This window comes from Equus caballus, chromosome 16, assembly GCF_041296265.1.
Source record: "Equus caballus isolate H_3958 breed thoroughbred chromosome 16, TB-T2T, whole genome shotgun sequence".
Lineage (NCBI taxonomy): Eukaryota > Metazoa > Chordata > Mammalia > Perissodactyla > Equidae > Equus > Equus caballus.
Genome location: NC_091699.1, coordinates 53,194,185 through 53,212,674, shown reverse-complemented (window position 1 = coordinate 53,212,674; position 18,490 = coordinate 53,194,185). Strand labels below are relative to the sequence as shown.

General features: G+C 43.3%; 1 protein-coding gene across 1 annotated transcript in view; it reads left to right on the top strand.

Moving 5' to 3' along the window:
* The first annotated feature begins 70 nt into the window (after window positions 1–70).
* Window positions 71–18,490, top strand: part of LOC100630888 (zinc finger protein 850) — a 72,956-nt gene continuing 54,536 nt past the window's right edge. Inside the window, exons 1-4 of the mRNA XM_070236959.1 lie at window positions 71–200; window positions 3,070–3,385; window positions 4,773–4,917; window positions 10,233–11,475. Coding sequence (XP_070093060.1) covers window positions 3,194–3,385; window positions 4,773–4,917; window positions 10,233–11,475 — 1,580 coding nt within the window. The 5' untranslated portion in view covers window positions 71–200; window positions 3,070–3,193. The remainder of the gene's footprint in view (window positions 201–3,069; window positions 3,386–4,772; window positions 4,918–10,232; window positions 11,476–18,490) is intronic.

The window sequence follows — 18,490 nt, the reverse complement described above, 5'->3', positions numbered from 1 at the left end:
GCGACATTGGACACCCATCGAGAAGAAAGCACCTCCGAGATTCCTAGAGAGGCCGGTCTGGCGACTTGGAGAGCCGGAAGCCCTGCCGAGGCACTTCCTGTCCGGTCATTGTTCTCGCGCTGGTAGGCGCGGAGAATCCGGCCTGCCGGCCTCCTGCTCTGGAGCCCGGGGTCCCCGGCCGGGGTTCTGTGCGGCGCACGGTGAGCGGGGGTGGTGGGAGTGGGCGCGAAGGTCTGGGGTGCGGGAGGGGCCGTTCCAGGGGCGGCTCGCGGTGTCCTCTTCTCGGGAACCCCAGCTCTGTGTGTCCGGGGGCGGCTCCGTGCGCACAACCTAGGAAACCCGGCTGCCGCCCACCGCAGCTTCCCTGGCCCGGGAAAGGTTGGACGCAGACCGCCCCAGGGGCCATGCTGACCCCGGAAGCAGGGCTACGTGGGGCCGTGAGGTAGAGGAGATGAGTTGCCACATTTGGAAATAGGGAAGGGACATTGAAAGGGAAGCCCTTGGTAGGGGCACTCTGGGCTGCCTGGGGCTGGGGGCCAATTTGAGTTTGATCAGCAGTCTGATGACAGTACTCACAGTAGGCAGTCTTGCATGTACACAGGTGAAACGAGTGTTAAGGGCCCTCCCACCTGGTAAAATTAAGCTAGTCATGGAAAGAAGAATCCTCCAGAATTAAAATTTGTTGCAGGAATGAAAGTATTGCGTTACTCAAGAAATTCAGTGTGTACAATAAGTTGTCAGTAAGTTAACAAAGGAAAAAAGTACGTGATTACTTCAATGGCAGGAAAAGAGTACTTAATAAAATTTAGCCCTTTTTTCCTACTAAAACATCTAAAAGGGAATAGAAAATTTTCTGTCTCTTCATAATCAACCAAAATGGTAAAATTACTTTGCTCACAAATTTTTTAAAAAACAACAAAAGCCTGCTGGCTTGGCTATGACTAAGGGGTTCTGTTAAGTTGGTGGTGCTGTGATTTGGTGTGGTGCTTGTAGAAAGCATTTGGGCAATATGTGTCAACCGTAAAATCCTTCAACCAGTAATTCCTCTATTCTAAAGGGATAATTCAGCAGAAGAAGAAAGTACTTGCACAGAAAACTTTTAACATTAATTGTTATTAAGAAAATAAGCTGGTAGGCCGGCCCCATGGCCAAGTTGTTAAGGGTTTCACCAGTTTGGATCCTGGGCACAGACCTAGCACCGCTCAGCAGGCCATGCTGAGGCGGCGTCCCACATAGCAGAACTGAAAGGACCTACAAATAGAATATACAACTATGTGCTGGGGGGCTTTGGGGAGAAGGAAAAAAAAAAGATTGGCAACAGATGTTAGCTCAGTGCCAGTCTTTTAAAAAAAAGAAAAGAAAAGAAACTGAAAACAATGAAAACTCCTTTTGCTAAAGCAATGGTTCACAAATAGGGGATGGTTAAGTAAATTGTAATATAGCTATAATTTAGAACATTATGCCAGAATGAGGTAGCTCTATATGTACTTATATTGAAACATAGACGATTGTGCAGTGTGGAAATTGAGTTCAAAAAACAAACCGTGCAGGTTGATGAATAATGTACTAGTGTGATCTAATGTATGTTTTTGGAAAACAAGTAGTACTTATGAAGATGTACATATGTGTATGGAAATGCAGAGAAAACGCTGATAACTGATAACTAATTACCCTGCATATGTAACTGATTACAGGACAGTGTATAAGGGAACATATATTTAATTCTGTATATTTCTGTATTAATCTGTCCTTTTTCAATGAGAATGACAGTTAATTAACACCATAGATTATTATGTTGCTACTAAAACTGATCGCATGAAGAATGGCAACATGGGGGCCAGCCCAGTGGCGCAGTGGTTGAGTTTTCGCATTCTACTTCAGCGTCCCAGGGGTTCGCCGGTTTGGATCCCAGGTGCAGACATGGCACTGCTTGGCAAGCCATGCTGTGGTAGGCATCCCACATAGAAAGTATAGGAAGAGGGCCAGTCTTCCTCAGCAAAAAGAAGAGGATTGGCGGCAGATGTTAGCTCAGGGCTAATATTCCTCAAAAGAAAAAAAATGGCAACATGAAAAATCTTTTTTTATCTTAAGAGTAATACTTGATCTCACAAGACATTTGGAAGAAATGGAAAATGTAAAAATCAAACAAAAAGAACCTCAAAATTGTAATTACATGACCCAGGGAAAAATTGTAATTACATCACCCAGGGATGATCACCTCTAACATGTTTGTTCTAGACTCCCAGACTTTTTCTTGAGATTCTTTCATTCAATACACAATAGTGTATCCTTGATGATAAAAAAAAAAAAAAACTTTGTGTTGTAATATTCCTTCTTAAAAAAAAAAGTGATGATAATTGTGAGAATATGTATCTCCCTGGTTAAAAACAAAAAGTTTATTAAGTCACAATTGTCAGTGAGGTTGGAAGTTTTCCCTTAAAAGAAATATCTTAAATTCTACGGTATACAGTGGTTAATCTCTTTTTAGGTAGACCAGGGGTGATTTTTCTTTTTTTTTGTTTTAAAGATTGGCACCTGAGCTAACAGCTGTTACAAATCTTCTTTTTCGTTTTTTTTCATTCTCCCCAAAGTCCCCTGGTACATAGTTGTATATTGTAGTTGTAGGTCCTTCTGGCTCTGCTGTGTGGGATGCCGCCTCAGCATGGCTTGATGAGCGGTGCCATGTCTGCGCCCAGGATCCGAACTGGCGAAACCCTGGGCCTCCGAAGCGGAGTGCACGAACTTAACCACTCGGCCACAGGGCTGGCCCCACGAATGGTTTTTCTTAATCATTTTCTGTAGTTTTCAAGTTATTACAGTAAAAATATATTATCTTTATAATCAGGAAAAAAATCAATAAACATTATATAAAGCTGTTTGTAATGTGATTACTACTGGGACAGATTGCATGTTTACAGTCCAGCCCCTTCCATCCTATTAGGGAGGAGTGGAGCAGACCTTGTGTTACTGTGGCCACTGCCCAGGCCCTGGTGAAGTTGGCTAGTGGGCTTAGTGACATGTAGGCAAACCTCTGCTCGGTGCTAACAATGTTTTCTGATTTCTCAGTAGACAGTACTCATCCTAGTCCTGGGAAGAAACTCAAGAAGAAGATTTTGAACCTTAAAGATTAGATGGGGCTTGACCTGTGTTGGGCAGCCCCCAGCTATAGGAGTTTCCCTGCTGGGGAGAGAAGATGACTGCAGAATTGAGAGAGGCCATGGCCCTGGCCCCTTGGGGCCTAGTGACAGTGAAAAAGGAGGAGGAAGAGGAGGAAAACTACCTAGGTCAGGCATCCAGCCAACAAGTGCACTCTGAGAACATCAAAGTCTGGGCCACTGGGGAGGGTCCTCAGACAGGCCTTGATGTATCAGAACAGGAGGGAAAGGTAAGTAGTGGTCTGAGAGGAAGGAGGGAGGGGGATCTGAAGGCCTCCGGTGGTTTCAGAGGGGACTCTGTCCCTCTGCTTCCGCACCTGGAGTCTTGTTTCCTGACTAGGGCTCTGGCCTTTAGTCCTTCGGAATATACAGTCATGTCTTGCTTAACAACAGGAATACATTCTGAAAAGTGCTTCGTTAGGTGATTTCATCATGTGCGAACATCATAGTGTACTTACACAAACCTAGATGGTATAGCCTACTACACACTTAGGCTGTATGGTACTACCCTGATGGGACCGTCATATATGCAGTGTGTCGTTGACCAGATCACTGTTATCTGGTGCATAACTGTAATAGAAGCATTCTCTTCTGATTGATGTGACATTCAGTACTTTCTATAAACCAGTCGCTCTCAAACTTTGCTACAAAGAATTACCTGGTGAGCTTTTTATAAAATTGTGATGCCCATGCCATATCCATTCCAATTAAATCAGAATCTCTGTGAGTGGGACCCAGACATCTGTATTTTTTAAAAACTCTTCAGATAAACAAACACATGGACAAAGAGAACACACTAGTGGTTACCAGAGGGGAAGGGGGGTCGGTGGTGGCCATGACGGGTAAAGGGGCACATGTTTATGGTGATGGACAAATAATAATGTACAACTGAACTCGTATAAGGTTATAAACTATTATGACCTCAATAAAAAGAAAAAATTAAACAAAAAGCTCTTCGAGTGATTCCAGTCAGGATTTGATAACTCTCACTTGTGCTTCTGAAACTTTCATATTCGTAGGAATCACTGGGCCGTCTTGTTAAAATGCGGATTCTGACTCCGGAAGTCTGGAGTGTGGTCTGAGATTCTGTGCTTCTCACAGGCTCCTCAGTGATGGTGATTCTGCAGATCTGTGGACCACACTTTGAGTAGTGAGGCTACACCCTATACTATGGTCTTTAATGTTTTCCAACACACCCCTTACCATCAGTAGGCAGATGAGGACTGAGGTTTCCCAAAGCCTCTCTGTAATAATATGATCAGAACCTTGTTTCTTTGATCTTTAGACCTCAGAAAAGTCTACTCTGGAAAATTCCCTCATGCTCTTTTGTCGTACACCCACTAGCAAGTTAGGTTTGGATGCTGGAGTGCAGTGAGGTGAAATCAAAGTGGGAGGGAAGAAGGTGGCAGGCTTGCTTCTCTCCCTAACTCACCTCGGGGATTAGAGAAGACTCTGTCTTCCTTTTCCTTTGTCTTTTTAATGTTTGGGGTTTTAAAAAATTTGTGTGTTTTGTGGCCTCCAGGAATAGGTGCTTATGTTCCCATCCTTAAAGCTGTAGTCACACCACTTCCCACCGAGAATCCCCTCATAAGCCCACCTGTGCCTGCTTGTCTCTAGGGTCAGAACATGTTCTGGGACATGGCTGTAGTCCTGAAAGCAACGCAGGAGGCACCTGCTGCTTCAACCCTTGGCAGCTACTCATTACCGGGGCCTCTGGCCAAGAGTGAGATACTGGAGACTCATGGGAGCATAACCTCTCTAGGTAAGGTTCAACCCCCTGATTAGTATCTGACCATTGGGCTTTCTCAAAATCTTTTCTGAGACTGGTGGTCTGGTCACCAGGCTTAAGCAACAGAGTGTTGAGACGTTGAAAATGTCAGGGAGAGCCGGATAGAGGAATGCTGAAAGATGCCTGTACATTTGTTACAGGAAGTGGCTTATTTTGCATATAGTCTCAAGATACCAGATGACACAGGTGAACATCAAATTCACCTTTTAATCACATTTATTGTTTAGCGAGTTTCATATCTATTCATACTGTCCTCTATGTGCTTTGTGTTTATTGTAGGTTGGTGAGCCTGCAAGGGAAGCTAGGTAACATAGGAAAGGTCAACTTTTCTGGTAATTTTGAGGAAATACCCTGGAGATGTTCTGATTTCATAGATCTTTATGTAAATTCTGGAGGATTTTGAGCAGTTGTGTCAACCATAATGTTGTTCAAAGCTAGATCTTCATGGAGGGTACCGATGGCTGGCTTATCACCTGGTTCTCTCTGAGCTGGGCCTCAGGATATGACTGACTAGCAATGGTGAAAGCTTGCCTATGAAGGAGTGACGGGTAACTGTGGATCAAGAATGTGGTAGCCATGAGTCCTGTGTTTCGCAAACAATTCCCGGATGACTGCCAAGGCCCCTCTGGCACTTACATTCTCTGCACACCTGGTGCAGGGCTGCGCCTGAATGTTTTGAACCCACCGTCCTTCCTAGCCAATTCCTCAGTCACTTGTGGACCAAGTCGCTTTCTTAAACTAGTGTGGTGGGGAAGGTTAGGATTGCCACCTTTCATTTTCTTGTCTCTTCTTTAATTATTCCCTAAACTCAGCAGCTTCTATTCCCCGCTTTCTGCTTTCCATTCCATTCTCTCTGGTGCATTCCCCTGTCTATCACTTCTTCTCTGTTTCCTTGCTTTATCAATCATCCATAGTCTTAACTCCAACAGCTGTATCTACCGACCAGAAGTGGCCACTGTTTTCCTTCTCTGCTGTTCCCAGCCAAGACTTACCTTTCTATTTTCTGTGCTGCCAGCTATTTCCATAGCAGCAGGTAATGGCGGGAACACTAAGCTCTAGAAATTAAGAGAGAGACCTGAGTGTAGTTGCCCTGCCTCTGATAATTCTGTGACCTTGAGCAAGTCCTTTCTCACTCTGGACCTCCCTTTCCTGTTCTCTGAGCTGGGAGGCATTCATTCAATAAATACAGGGTTTGTTGGGGGCCTGTATCCTGTGTGCTGGGCAGTGTGATAGGTGCTAGGGACACAGCACTGAATCGGACACTGCCCTGCCCTTTTTTATCTTCCCTACAAGTAAAGGAGAATAATTTCATCTTGATGGTAAAATCATATATATGAAAGTGCCTTGGGAATTTTAATGTGTTACTGGGTTGGTAAGGTCTGAGAGTTTTATCTGCAGCTTCCTATGTATTAATTAATATTGAATTTATTAAAGTTTATATGTTTAAAACCAAGTTTTTAAGCTTTTAAGTGTAACAGATTTTTGTTGCATTTATACATCTAGAAATATTTTTATAAAAATTAGAACACATACTTTTTCTTTAATTCATGTTTAGTTAAGCTTCAAGTTTTACAGATTAAATTTTTTAAACATTTTACTCTACTTACGTATCGATTTCCTAATATAAAAATTTTCCTGGGTCAGCCCCATGGTGTAGTGGTGAAGTTCAGTGCCCTCCTCTTTGGCGGCCTACGTTTGGTTCCTGGGCGTGGATCTACACCACTCACCAGAGCCACACTGTGGCAACAACCCACATACAAAATAGAGGAAGATTGGCACAGATGTTAGCTCAGGGCTATTCTGCTTCAGCGAAAAAAAAAAATTCTTATTTTTAGTTCCTTAAATAAAAATGATATTAAATTGCAAATTTAATGTATCTAATTCTTTAAAATATTTCAAACACCCAAGTAGGCACACTTACAAATCTTATAATAAAATCTTCATGAAGGCACAGCTTTTCTAAATCTAATGAATTGAACTTATAAAGTTAGTAAATCAAATTACCTTTCATATCTCGGAATGCAGTCACCAGCTAAGAGGCAGACTCACACAGCATTTCAGAGCTCTTTTTTTTAAAGAATGGAAAATAGTTTTGATTCAAGACTTAATACTGCACCTTTGCTCTAGTTGAAAAACAAATGCGTTCTTGGTTTATTTCTTCATTATTTTTATATTTATTTCTGTACTTTCCTAGAGTTACAGTAATCCTACAAGATCCAAAAAGGATCTCAATACCATCTCAAACAAGCAAAGGTACAGATCCTAGGTTATTGGCCAGTTAATTGGCCAAGGAGATTTGAGCTTGAGCACACAGGATGATCCTTCATTCCCTTTTCTTAGACCCGAGGGACTTGCCAAGACCCTTGCTCTTATGTCATCCTTGTGATAAAACTGTTCTGTAACAACTGCACTAAGACCTACGCCACGGTTGTACCTAGTACTGTAATGATTTTGACATAAGGCATTATGCAAATCCAAGGAGTTGTTTCTGTTATTGGCCCTGATTGCTTCTGTAGTTCCCACTGGTCTTCATCTTTTATGTCTTTTTAACATTCTGAAGCTCAAAGTAAGGAGACCAGGAGTGAGGTCAAGGGAGAGAGTGAAGCTATAGGCTAAAGTATTCTTGAACTTTGTTCCTGTTGGAGAGATGCTTGGTAGGGGATCGGAGGCCCCCAGTGTCTGTGATGGAGGGTTAAAGGAAAAGAGGAGGTGAAAAAAAGCACGGAAGGAGACGTTACAAGGGAGAAAAATAAGATGAGAAGTAGGTGATGAAGAATAGTAGAGGGGCCAGCCCTGTGGCCGAGTGGTTAAGTCTGCATGCGCTGCTTCGGCGGCCCAAGGATTTGCCGGTTTGGATCCTGGACGCGGACGTGGCACCACTCATCAGGCCACGCTGAGGTGGCGTCCCATGTGGCACAACTGGAAGGATCCAGAACTGAAAAAAATACATATATATACAACGATATACTGGGGGGATTTGGGGAGGAAAAATAAGCAGGAAAAAAAAAAGAATAGTAGAGAACATAGAAGAAAGTAGTGATCAAAAGAAAAGCAGAAGAGGGGCCGGCCCAGTGGTGCAGTGGTTAAGTGCACACATTCTGCTTCAGCAGCCCGGGGTTCCCCGATTTGGATCCCTGGTGCAGACATTACACCGCTTGGCAAGCCATGCTGTGGTAGGCGTCCCACATATAAAATGGAGGAAGATGGGCACGGATGTTAGCTCAGGGCCAGTCTTCCTCAGCGAAAAGAGGAGGATTGGCAGCAGATGTTAGCTCAGGGCCAATCTTCCTCAGCAAAAAGAGGAGGATTGACAGCAGTTAGCTCAGGGCTAATCTTCCTCAAAAAAAAAAAAGAAAAGCAGAAAGACATGAAACTACACAAGGAAAAGATCAGAATATTTACACACAAAATATTTTTTTACATAAAAACCAGGAAAGGAGAGATGAAGAGGCAGTAGGATAAAGAGGTGGAAAAGTAGGGGAAAAGTAAGATAAGAACGAAGAGAAGAAGATGTAAAGACAGTTAAAACTACAGGGAGAAGAATGGAATAGATTAAGAAAAGACATCAGAAGAGTAGAAATAGAAATTACCAGAAAAAGAACTTCAGATTTCTTTTTGTTGTCACATTGGGGGCTCTGTTGTATCCAGCGCTCCAGCATTCCCTTTCTCCGATACTGTCTGTCTTATCTGATGCTTGTGATGCAATTTCATATTACCATGGTCCTATCCAGGCTACCAAACTGGGTTGGTTCCCTACCCTGCCGCCACAGTGCTTTGTACTACCAGACATCCCTGTCGCACCCACATCTCATTGGTGGGAGTCGCCTGTGCCAGTAGGATGTTCTAGGGGTGCTGGATTCCCTCTGTGCAGTTGCTGCAGCTCACAGCTTTACTGCTCACTTCTAAGTCGACACCACCAGTGGGAATACCTCCCTCCTCTGCAGGCTTGCCTCCCACTTCTGCTGGCCCTCATTTCACTTGCCTCGTTATCTGAGTAGTTTTCCTGAGCTTGGTTTAATTCACAAATACTTATTATGGGTTCACTCTAGCAACACTGGGCTGCCTGGTGCACATTCCAGCGTTAAGGGTGGTGGGGGTGGAGAGGAGACACACATAAGGAACTATGATATTCCTGACTGCCTGACCCATTTTTGACACCATTAGGGTTCTGAGGCAATGTAGAGCAGCCAGAGACTAGTGAAGAGATTTAAAACTTCAGGATGTTTTCGTGTTCTCATAATATTTTTTTGGCATTATGGAGCAGGCTGTGCCATGCCTCATGCTTAACTCAAAAAGGTCACCTTTCCTTGACACAAGTCTAGGCTCTTTCCTCACATAAAGGGTAAGCTGTTTACTCTGTTCATGTTCTTTTCCAGTCCCTTCTAATATTGTCATCTGTCATCATATCAACTCCCATCCCCTAAGGTTCATCCTTCCTCCTGGCTCCCTTTGACCCACAGCACCCCTGGTCAGGTTAGAAGTCACAGCAGACACTCACAGAGCCACTCACTGAGCTCCATGGCTGTTCTCAATAGTTGACATAGAGTAACTCAGTAAATCTTCTTGTGGTCTTACTGTCCTATTTTAGAGATAAGGAAACTGAGGCACAGAGAAGTTAAGTTACTACCCCAAAGTTATGCACCTGGTAAGTGGCAGAGCAGGGATTTGAAACCAGGCAGTCTCGCTCCAGGGTCCCTGTTCTTAACCTCTGTGCTGCACAGCCTCTTAGTGTTTCAGATACTTTTGGCTGCTGTAGCCCTCTTGGCATCCAGTATGACCCTTTCTGTCCATGTTTATTCCCTTCTTTGATACCCAGGATCAATATACACAAAAGCCTAACTTGCCTAGATCTTTGTTAACAGAGAGCAGATCTCCCTGATTAACTGGAGGGTTGTAAGCAAATGCACCCTAAGTGGCTACAATAAGACAAGCCTTGGGAAAGGCCATAACCAGTGTGAGAATTGTGAGATCTGTCTTATACAACCAGTAGGAGAACTGTCTGGAAACAGCTTCCCTGGCATGAGGCAGTGTGTTAAATGGCTAATGGAGGTAAGTGAAAGTGCTGGAAAGACCATGAGTCAGTGGATTCTGCTCTAGGTTGGGGGAGGGCACAGACCTGGCCGAAGAACCTGCAGAGAAGAGGTGACACATGAGAGAATTCTTTGCTTTGTTGAAGCCATTTTGCAGATACTGAAGTCACATACTTCCTGACCTTTCTCACTTGATGATCCTATTCTTTTTCTAGGCCAGAAATATCTGACGTTTGTATTTTCTGTTTCTTGTTTCAGGTGCTGAAACCAAGAAGCCACAGTTACTGGTTCCAAAAACTGAGATATGTGATGAAGCAGAAAAACCCTTCATAATATCAGGAAGAATCCAGAAAGTCGACCTTCAAGGGCCGGAGTTAGGAGAAGCCTGTGAAAGAGGGAACGTGTTAAAGAGGCAGAGAATCAAGAGGGAAAAGAAAGATTTCAAACAAGTGCCAGTGAAGGACTGTCATGTACCTGAAAGCTTCAAAGAAGAAGAAGACCAGAAATTTCAGAAATCTGGGGAAAAATACAGCCTTAGTTCTGGCCCTGGTAGAAATCAGAAAAGCCAGCCTGGGCAGAAACCTTTCACATGTAGCGTGTGTGGGAAAGGCTTTAGTCAGAGTGCGAACCTGGTAGTGCACCAGCGCATCCACACTGGGGAGAAACCCTTCGAATGTCATGAGTGTGGGAAGGCCTTCATTCAGAGTGCAAACCTTGTTGTGCATCAGCGAATCCACACTGGACAGAAACCGTATGTTTGTTCAAAGTGTGGGAAAGCCTTCACTCAGAGTTCAAATCTGACTGTACATCAAAAAATACACTCCTTAGAAAAAACCTTTAAGTGCAGTGAATGTGAGAAAGCCTTCAGTTATAGCTCACAACTTGCTCGGCACCAGAAAGTCCACATTACAGAAAAATGCTATGAATGCAACGAGTGTGGGAAAACATTTACTCGGAGCTCAAACCTCATTGTCCACCAGAGGATCCACACTGGTGAGAAGCCCTTTGCCTGTAATGATTGTGGCAAAGCCTTCACCCAGAGTGCAAATCTTATTGTGCATCAGCGAAGCCATACCGGTGAGAAGCCATATGAGTGTAAAGAGTGTGGAAAAGCATTTAGTTGTTTTTCTCACCTTATTGTGCACCAGAGAATTCACACTGCAGAGAAACCTTATGACTGCAGCGAGTGTGGAAAAGCCTTCAGTCAACTCTCTTGCCTTATTGTGCACCAGAGGATTCACAGTGGAGACCTTCCTTATGTGTGTAATGAGTGCGGGAAGGCCTTCACATGCAGCTCCTACCTGCTTATTCATCAGAGAATCCATAATGGGGAAAAACCGTACACGTGCAATGAGTGTGGCAAGGCCTTCAGGCAGAGGTCGAGCCTCACCGTGCACCAGAGAACCCACACTGGGGAGAAGCCCTACGAATGTGAAAAGTGTGGTGCAGCTTTCATTTCTAACTCGCACCTCATGCGGCACCACAGAACCCATCTTATTGAGTAACAAGGAAAGGAAGAGGAAGACCTCCAGGCATCGAGCATAACCTACTACCCCCCAAATCGGACACTCTTTGCTGTTTTCTTCCCCCTTTGTAAAAATGAGGCCTGCCATGTCTTTAAAAACAAGTTTTCAGGAGTGCAGCACAAAACACCAGATAAGCTTTTCAGAGGCTAATTTAAAGAAAATGAAAACTAAGTACCTAAAGGCAAGGACTTTGTTTTTAACTCTTCCCTAAGTGGTCCTATAGTCTGAAATGGAATGTGGCTTTCTTAGAAATGGGTCATACAAAGCTAAGTGATAAAGATCCCATTTGGGGAAAGGTATTTTTCGCCTAATTTTGTTTGTTAAAACTCTGGTAATTTCTTGAGCAGCAAGCAGGTTACTGGTATAGGTCTGCCTAGTGGAATTCTGCAGCTTTGAACCTTGTAGTCTGGTATTTTGGGTTAAGCAGTGACTGGTTAAGGAGACCACTTGGAGTAGCAGTTCACCAATAACTCACCTATGAACATTTATAAGCTTTCCATTCCGTAGGTAATTTTAAAAAAATCAAAAAAACCTATTAACCGTCTACTGCTCCTAAAATGGACAGAAGTAAGAAACAGCCGTTTCCCTCATTGTCTATACCTCATGAACCTTGGTATGGTAGAGCTCTGGGGACCTCTGAGGAGTCTCTTCTGACTGTTCCCAGTCTGCATGGCCAAGCACTTGAGGACTGACGTTTACTGGGGCCACAAATGCTGCTGGGCTTGATTCGTTTGCTAAGACCAACAACACTCCAAATAAGCCCTGATTTCCGTTGCATTCCACTGGAGTGAGATGCCCATAACAGCCCGCTTCCCAGACAGAGGAGTCAAAGAATAAAGCTTGCCTAGAGGCATGCCCATCTTGTCTCTGCTCTCCTTCTGCTCAGGCCCAGCCAGGGGGCTCTGTTTGGGTGTCATTCTCCCTTTCTGGATGGTCTTAGAACAAATAATGGAGCCCTTCTAATTCTTAGAGGACCAAAGAGGGAAATGAAGGGAGAAGGGGGAGGCAGAGTGGGATTCCTAAGTCTTAATTTCTTTTTTTCGAGAAGGTCAAAGATATTGGAATATGAAAACTTTTAGAGGGATGAAGAAACTGGCTACGGTAAGATACCTTTGTTACCATTGAGCCTTTACTCCTGGAAAAAATGATTTATAAAACTATGCAATAGGTAGAGTTATGTGATAATATTGCCTTGTATTTATATAGAACTGTATTCTTTCTTTGTGTACCTTCGTGTATAGAATCATGATACCCAGCACTTATCTCATGCTTTCACATAGATTGTTACCTTGATCCTTAGAACAGAAGCAGTGTTTGCCCCATTTACCTGAGAGTGGTCAGTTAGCACAAGGCCAAGTAACAAGTGACAGCTTATATTCAAATTTAGGACCTAAATCCAGGTTCTCTTTGTTCCACCATGTTGTTTGTCTAACCACCTGTAACCCCACGCAAATCTGTGGAGAGCCTGAGAAAGGGGCATGTAGTCTCCTTTTCTGGTGAGGAAGCTATGATGACAGATTTGGGGGTGTGCCTTAGTCAGTGTGACTAGCAAGCAGCAAATCTCAGACTGGAATTTGAGTCTCCTGATTTCTGGATCTGTCTCTCCACCCATCTCTCAGCATGCAGGAGCATTTATTGTAAATGCCACACCTGGTGATAAATAGTCTGGTGCAGCTCTTGTGCAGAAGTCCCATGCATTTATTGCCTCATTTCTACAAGACTGTTAATCAACATTGTGTTTGTAGTTTACAGAGCACTGTCACGTAGGGAAGGCAGACAGGAAAGCTTAATTTCCTCTTAACCTTTTTTCCCCTTCAACTACAGTTTTTCCTCAAAGCACGTGCAGCTTTTTTTCCCCAGTTTCCCTCTAAATCATACAGACACAAGTACAAGAAATCAGTGGGATTCAAAAGTAAGAATCAAAAATGCTCATGCCCTCACTGACCCTGACAGTGACTGTTCCTGTCCCCCTGTCTGAGATTGGAGAGACCCGAAGATAACAACACGTATCTCTGCTGAGACTGGGAACAAGTGAAGTTTTTCTTCCTGCATGATCAGGAAGCTCATAAGAGAGGGAGAGCAGATCTGAAAATTTGGGATAAACTAGTGACCTTGACCCACCAAGAGGCTAGAAGTATGCTATGCTGAAAGATATTAGCTAGGATTTATGACCATTAAGGCAGTTAAGCTATTTTAGCTTCATGTATATTCATCCCCATAATTGAATACTCAGTCAAGGATGATTGTGATTTCCTGGATAAAGATTTCCATTCATATGTGGTTCAGAAAAGCCACCCAGGTAATTATGATATAAAGCTAGGTTTGGGAATCGCTGACCCAACCTTGCAGTAAAGCAGTGGTTTTCAACCTTGGCTGCATGTTAGAATCACCTAGGGCACTTTAAAGTTTTTCTCTTCCCAGCCCTCAGTATTTTTTATTACTCCGGAGGGGAATCTAATATGCAGCCAAGGTAGTGAGCCACTGCAGTCAAGTAAAGCCTGCAGACCAGGAAAATGTGCCATCAGAGGTGGAGAGGGGAGCTCCAGTATAAGGATCTGGATGGGGAACATGTTCTGTGTGGTTTCAGTAGAACAGGACACTAACCACATTGGCTACACTGGGGGTCCTTCTGTGCCTCTGCCAACCCTTGGCTGCTAGGATTCTGTGACCTAACTTATTTTATCTGTATTTTAAGTGAATTTACCAAACATTTTATATAAGCAAACTAAATTTTACATAATGTGCTTTTATGTTCCTCACTCAACAAAATGGCTTTTTACATTTCTGCTTGTATTTCATCTCCAGGTCTGGGTTTCCACAAACCTGCACCCAGGTTCAGGACCCCCAGTCCTGCACAAATCGTGTGAGCCTGGTGGATTACTAGATGGATGAGATCCTTCCCCAGCTAATAACAACTCTTCCTCCCAGTCCAGTTCCAGCCCTCAAAATAAATTACAAGCCTTCTTTTTCTTCATGGTTTCGGATAGGGGAAGAGTGACTACCCCTTGTTGTCAGAGTTGGCCTTGGTTTTCCTTTTCCTTTGGGTCATCTCCCTCCTGCCTTGGCTGGGCTTGCTAGAAATGGACGGGAACTTTGAAACCCCATTTTTGTAAGTTGCCAAGAGCTATCAGAGTTTTGGCTGTCAAAGAGCCAGGGCTAACAGTGGGCATTAAGGGTAGAGTCAAGAAGTCTGTCCTTACTCTCAAATGAGACCAACAGATGTGTGTTAAGTGGAGCACAGGGATGCAAAAGTAATAATGAAATCGTGTATGTGCATTGGGAGTATGGGGGAGAGATTTCATCAACACACACACACAGAACACAGAGAAGAGATTCTTCATGAACACACACCCTCTCAAACAATGGGCATGAATTCCTCCAGGCTCAGGAAGAGGTGTCTTTGGGCAAAGCTCATCCTTTCTCTGTGTTCTGGGTCCCTTCCCTCCCTGGCTGAGGCAGTTGTCCTCCCACATCCATTGTTTTCTCCACTTGCTCCTCCATCCAGTGTGCCTTTCTAGAGTTACAGCCCCTTTGGGAATCTGATAAAGGTTGTGGCTCCTCTCCTGGAGAAATAAGATTGTACATTCAGTTTTGTGCTCGTTTGTGGGGGCATATAGGCTCCCCAGAGCCAATCCAAGGATCTTCTAGGGCCTAAATTCTCACCTGGGGATGCACCACATAATCGCCAGTGACTTTTTTTTTCCCCCGGTGAGGAAGATTGGCCCTGAGCTTAACATCTATTGCCAATCCTGCTCTTTTTGCTTAAGGAAGATAGTCGCTGAGCTAACATCTGTGCCCATTCCTCTATTTTATATGTGGCACACTACCACAGCATGGCTTGATGAGCGGTGTACAGGTCTGCACTCGGGATCTGAACCCGCGAACCCCAGGCCACTGAAGCAGAGTGTGTGAACTTAACCACTGTGCCACCGCCCCAGCCCAACCAGTGACATTTTTAAAAAATGAGATCAGAGTACAGTCTCTGTAAGGATGTTGCCTAGACACGCATCCTTTTAAATCTTGCTTTTCATGGGTTCCCTCCCTCAGCAAATGGCATTATTCCCACCACTTGGGGCACCCAGACTGGAAACACAGCAGACATTTCTGGCTTTCTATATATGATTTGTTCATTACAAAAATACTTACTAGGCACTCTCTTTGCGGCAAACATGGTACTAGAACCTGGGGTGCCAAGGTAAATAAGGTCTACCGAACCCTCATTTCATGTCTGTCATGGGGAAAATGTCTGGATCACTTAATGTGATTTACTAAATTTCATAATCTCCAACCTTCTCTCCACTTCCTGTGCACCTTTTACTGCAGCCTTGAAGTGTGTGCTTGCTCTTCTCTGTGCCTTTGCTCACACCATCCTTGCTGCCTGTGATACCTCACCGCCACTCCCTACCCAGCCCCCATCTACTTTGCCCAGCCTTAGGCTCCTTTTAAGATTTGGTTCAAGTCCTGTCTCTGGGAAACGTCAGACTGCCCTATGGCCAAGGGCATATTTAGAAGTATAGAATAGCATGATAGGATATGTATCCAGAGTTTTACTTTATGCTTCGAAGTGAAAAAAATCTGGATTCAAAATTGCATATATACTACCGTTCTCGTATTATATTGTTGTTACATGAACTATATACTATTAAAAAGTATATAGATAAATTACCTGAAGGAAATATAAGGAAATGTAAGTGGTTAAGTGACTTTTTCACAGCCATACAGATGGTAAATTGCAGAGCTTAGGCTCAACCCAGGTCCTATGGATAATACCATTATGGGTGATTAAAAGGGTTTTTTTGTTTTTAATACTTTTCATGTTTTCTATAAGGAGCAAGGATTTTATAATCAGGAAAAAGTATTTATTATATTTACATGTTTAGTTTTATTCTATTAACTATAAATAGCGTCTCAATTCCCCGTTTTGTAAGATGTGGGATGCACGCTGCCTTTTCCTTCTCTCCTTTTCCACCTCTCTGCCTTTGACAGTGTCAAGTCTGATCATCTTGAATTCTGTTCTGTAACTATAGTTACTCTTTTATGCTTTCTTTATTGATTTGTTCTGAAAGTTGAAAATAAACAACGTGAGTGTTATGATGACCATGCAAATGTTGTTCACTGCAGATGTAAGTTGCTTGCTATTCTGTTTCCTTTTTAGAGCATTTTGTTTTTACAGAAGTTTCTAGTTACCTTTCTTTTCCCCTTGTACTGATTGCTTTTAGCACATCCTCAGCTATTTTCAAATTCTCCATCCAATTAGATACTCTGTTGAGTCCCCTTTTCTTCCAGTATATTTCCCTTCCAGAGGCCTCTGCTCTCGTCTGTCCCTGTTCTTTTTGCCTACTGTTCTGTTACACTGGGCCCCGTTGTGTCCTGATTTTCCTATCTTCTTCTTTCTTCATTTCCTCCCTCATTTCACTGCAGTGCGTCTAAGTCATTTGCCAAGAAAGAGTATGTGAAAGGCAAAACTGAGTGCCTATATATCTAAAACAACGTTCTCTGCTGTCTCATTTGATTTGGCAGTTTGACTGGCTCTGGAGTTCCAGGTTGAAAAATTATCCCCAGAAGTTTTTAGGCGTCGCTTCACTGACTTACACCAACTACTGTTGCTAATGAGATGTTGATCCAGCCTGATACTTCTTTCTTGGACAATCAGCAAATAATAGTTACATTACTGTAATGTGTTCCCCCACCCCATGCTTGGAAGCTTTTAAAGTCTCCTCTTTATCCTTGGTGTACTCAATTCCCTGGTGTAGCCAGTGGAATTTTTCAATCTAGCCACCTCAGGTACTTCTACTCTTGGAAATTTTCCTGTGTTATTTACATGACAGTTCCCCCTTTCCATGCTTTTTGTTTTTGCGCTTTGTGTAATTCCTGTCAATCAAATGTTGGACCTTGTAGATTAATCCTCAACTATTTTCTCTGTTGTTTGCATTTCCTTGTCTTGTGCTGTTTTCTGGGAGAGTACGTTGATTATTTTTCAACCTTTTTAGTGAATTTTTTGTTTAGGCAGTAATTTAACTTCTAGGAGCCTTGTTTTCTGTTTGTTCTTTTTCTGTAGCATGTTCTCGTTTTAGAGATACCTCTCAAATCTGAGTATTCTAACTAGAAAGGTTTTCTTAAAAGTCTCTTCTGTCACCTGAATTATCTCATCCTCTTCATGCCTCTGTCCCTGGGTCCTTTTTTCTCTCTGTTTATCTTCTTTGCTATCATTGGAGACTCCTCAAATAGGATGATTCTTACTGATACACACACAAATACACATAAATATAGCCGTGTGTGCATCAAAAGCCCAGTTGAGACCTCTGTGTGTGGCAGTGGGATTTGATGGGTAAAAGTCTCCCTCTAGAGTGAGCAGTAGGGAGCAGGCTGTTTCCCTGCAGACCTCTAAAAGCCAGAATGCAGACATCTTTTGTCTGGGGCTCTTCGTTTCTCTAGCCAAAAGTCCTCTGATGCTTTTGCCTGGGGTTTGGATGCTGTGCATGCTTCTCTAGAGTGAGAGAGACGAGAATCACAGACTTGCGGTCAGTGCTTTTATTTTTAGCCCCACTTCTCCCTCCAGCCCTTCATTGTACCTGGGTTTTCCAAGTCCCAAGGAGCTCTGAGGTTTGGCAGGGTGGATGAGCTCCCTCTTGGCGTTGTGTTGCCCTCAGCAAGCATTCCAAGCTGTTACTTCCTCCAGCCAACTTTCTCAGTTACCACTTCATCCATTTTCCATCTTCTAGAAATTTGTCCCCCTTATCCCATCATTGTTATTTATACATTTTAGACCATTTTAATCCACGATCATTTAGGGGAAGCTAAACCATTTAAAAAATGTTGATATCATTTGATACAGTAGTACCCCTTTTAGAAAGCTGTCCTAAAGATGAATACAGTGATTTATATACTTGTCCATGTTGTTATTTTACAAAAAAATGGAAACAACCCAAGTGACTAACAGTAAGGGAATGATTAAATTACGATATGATGAATATTACGCAACCACTAAAA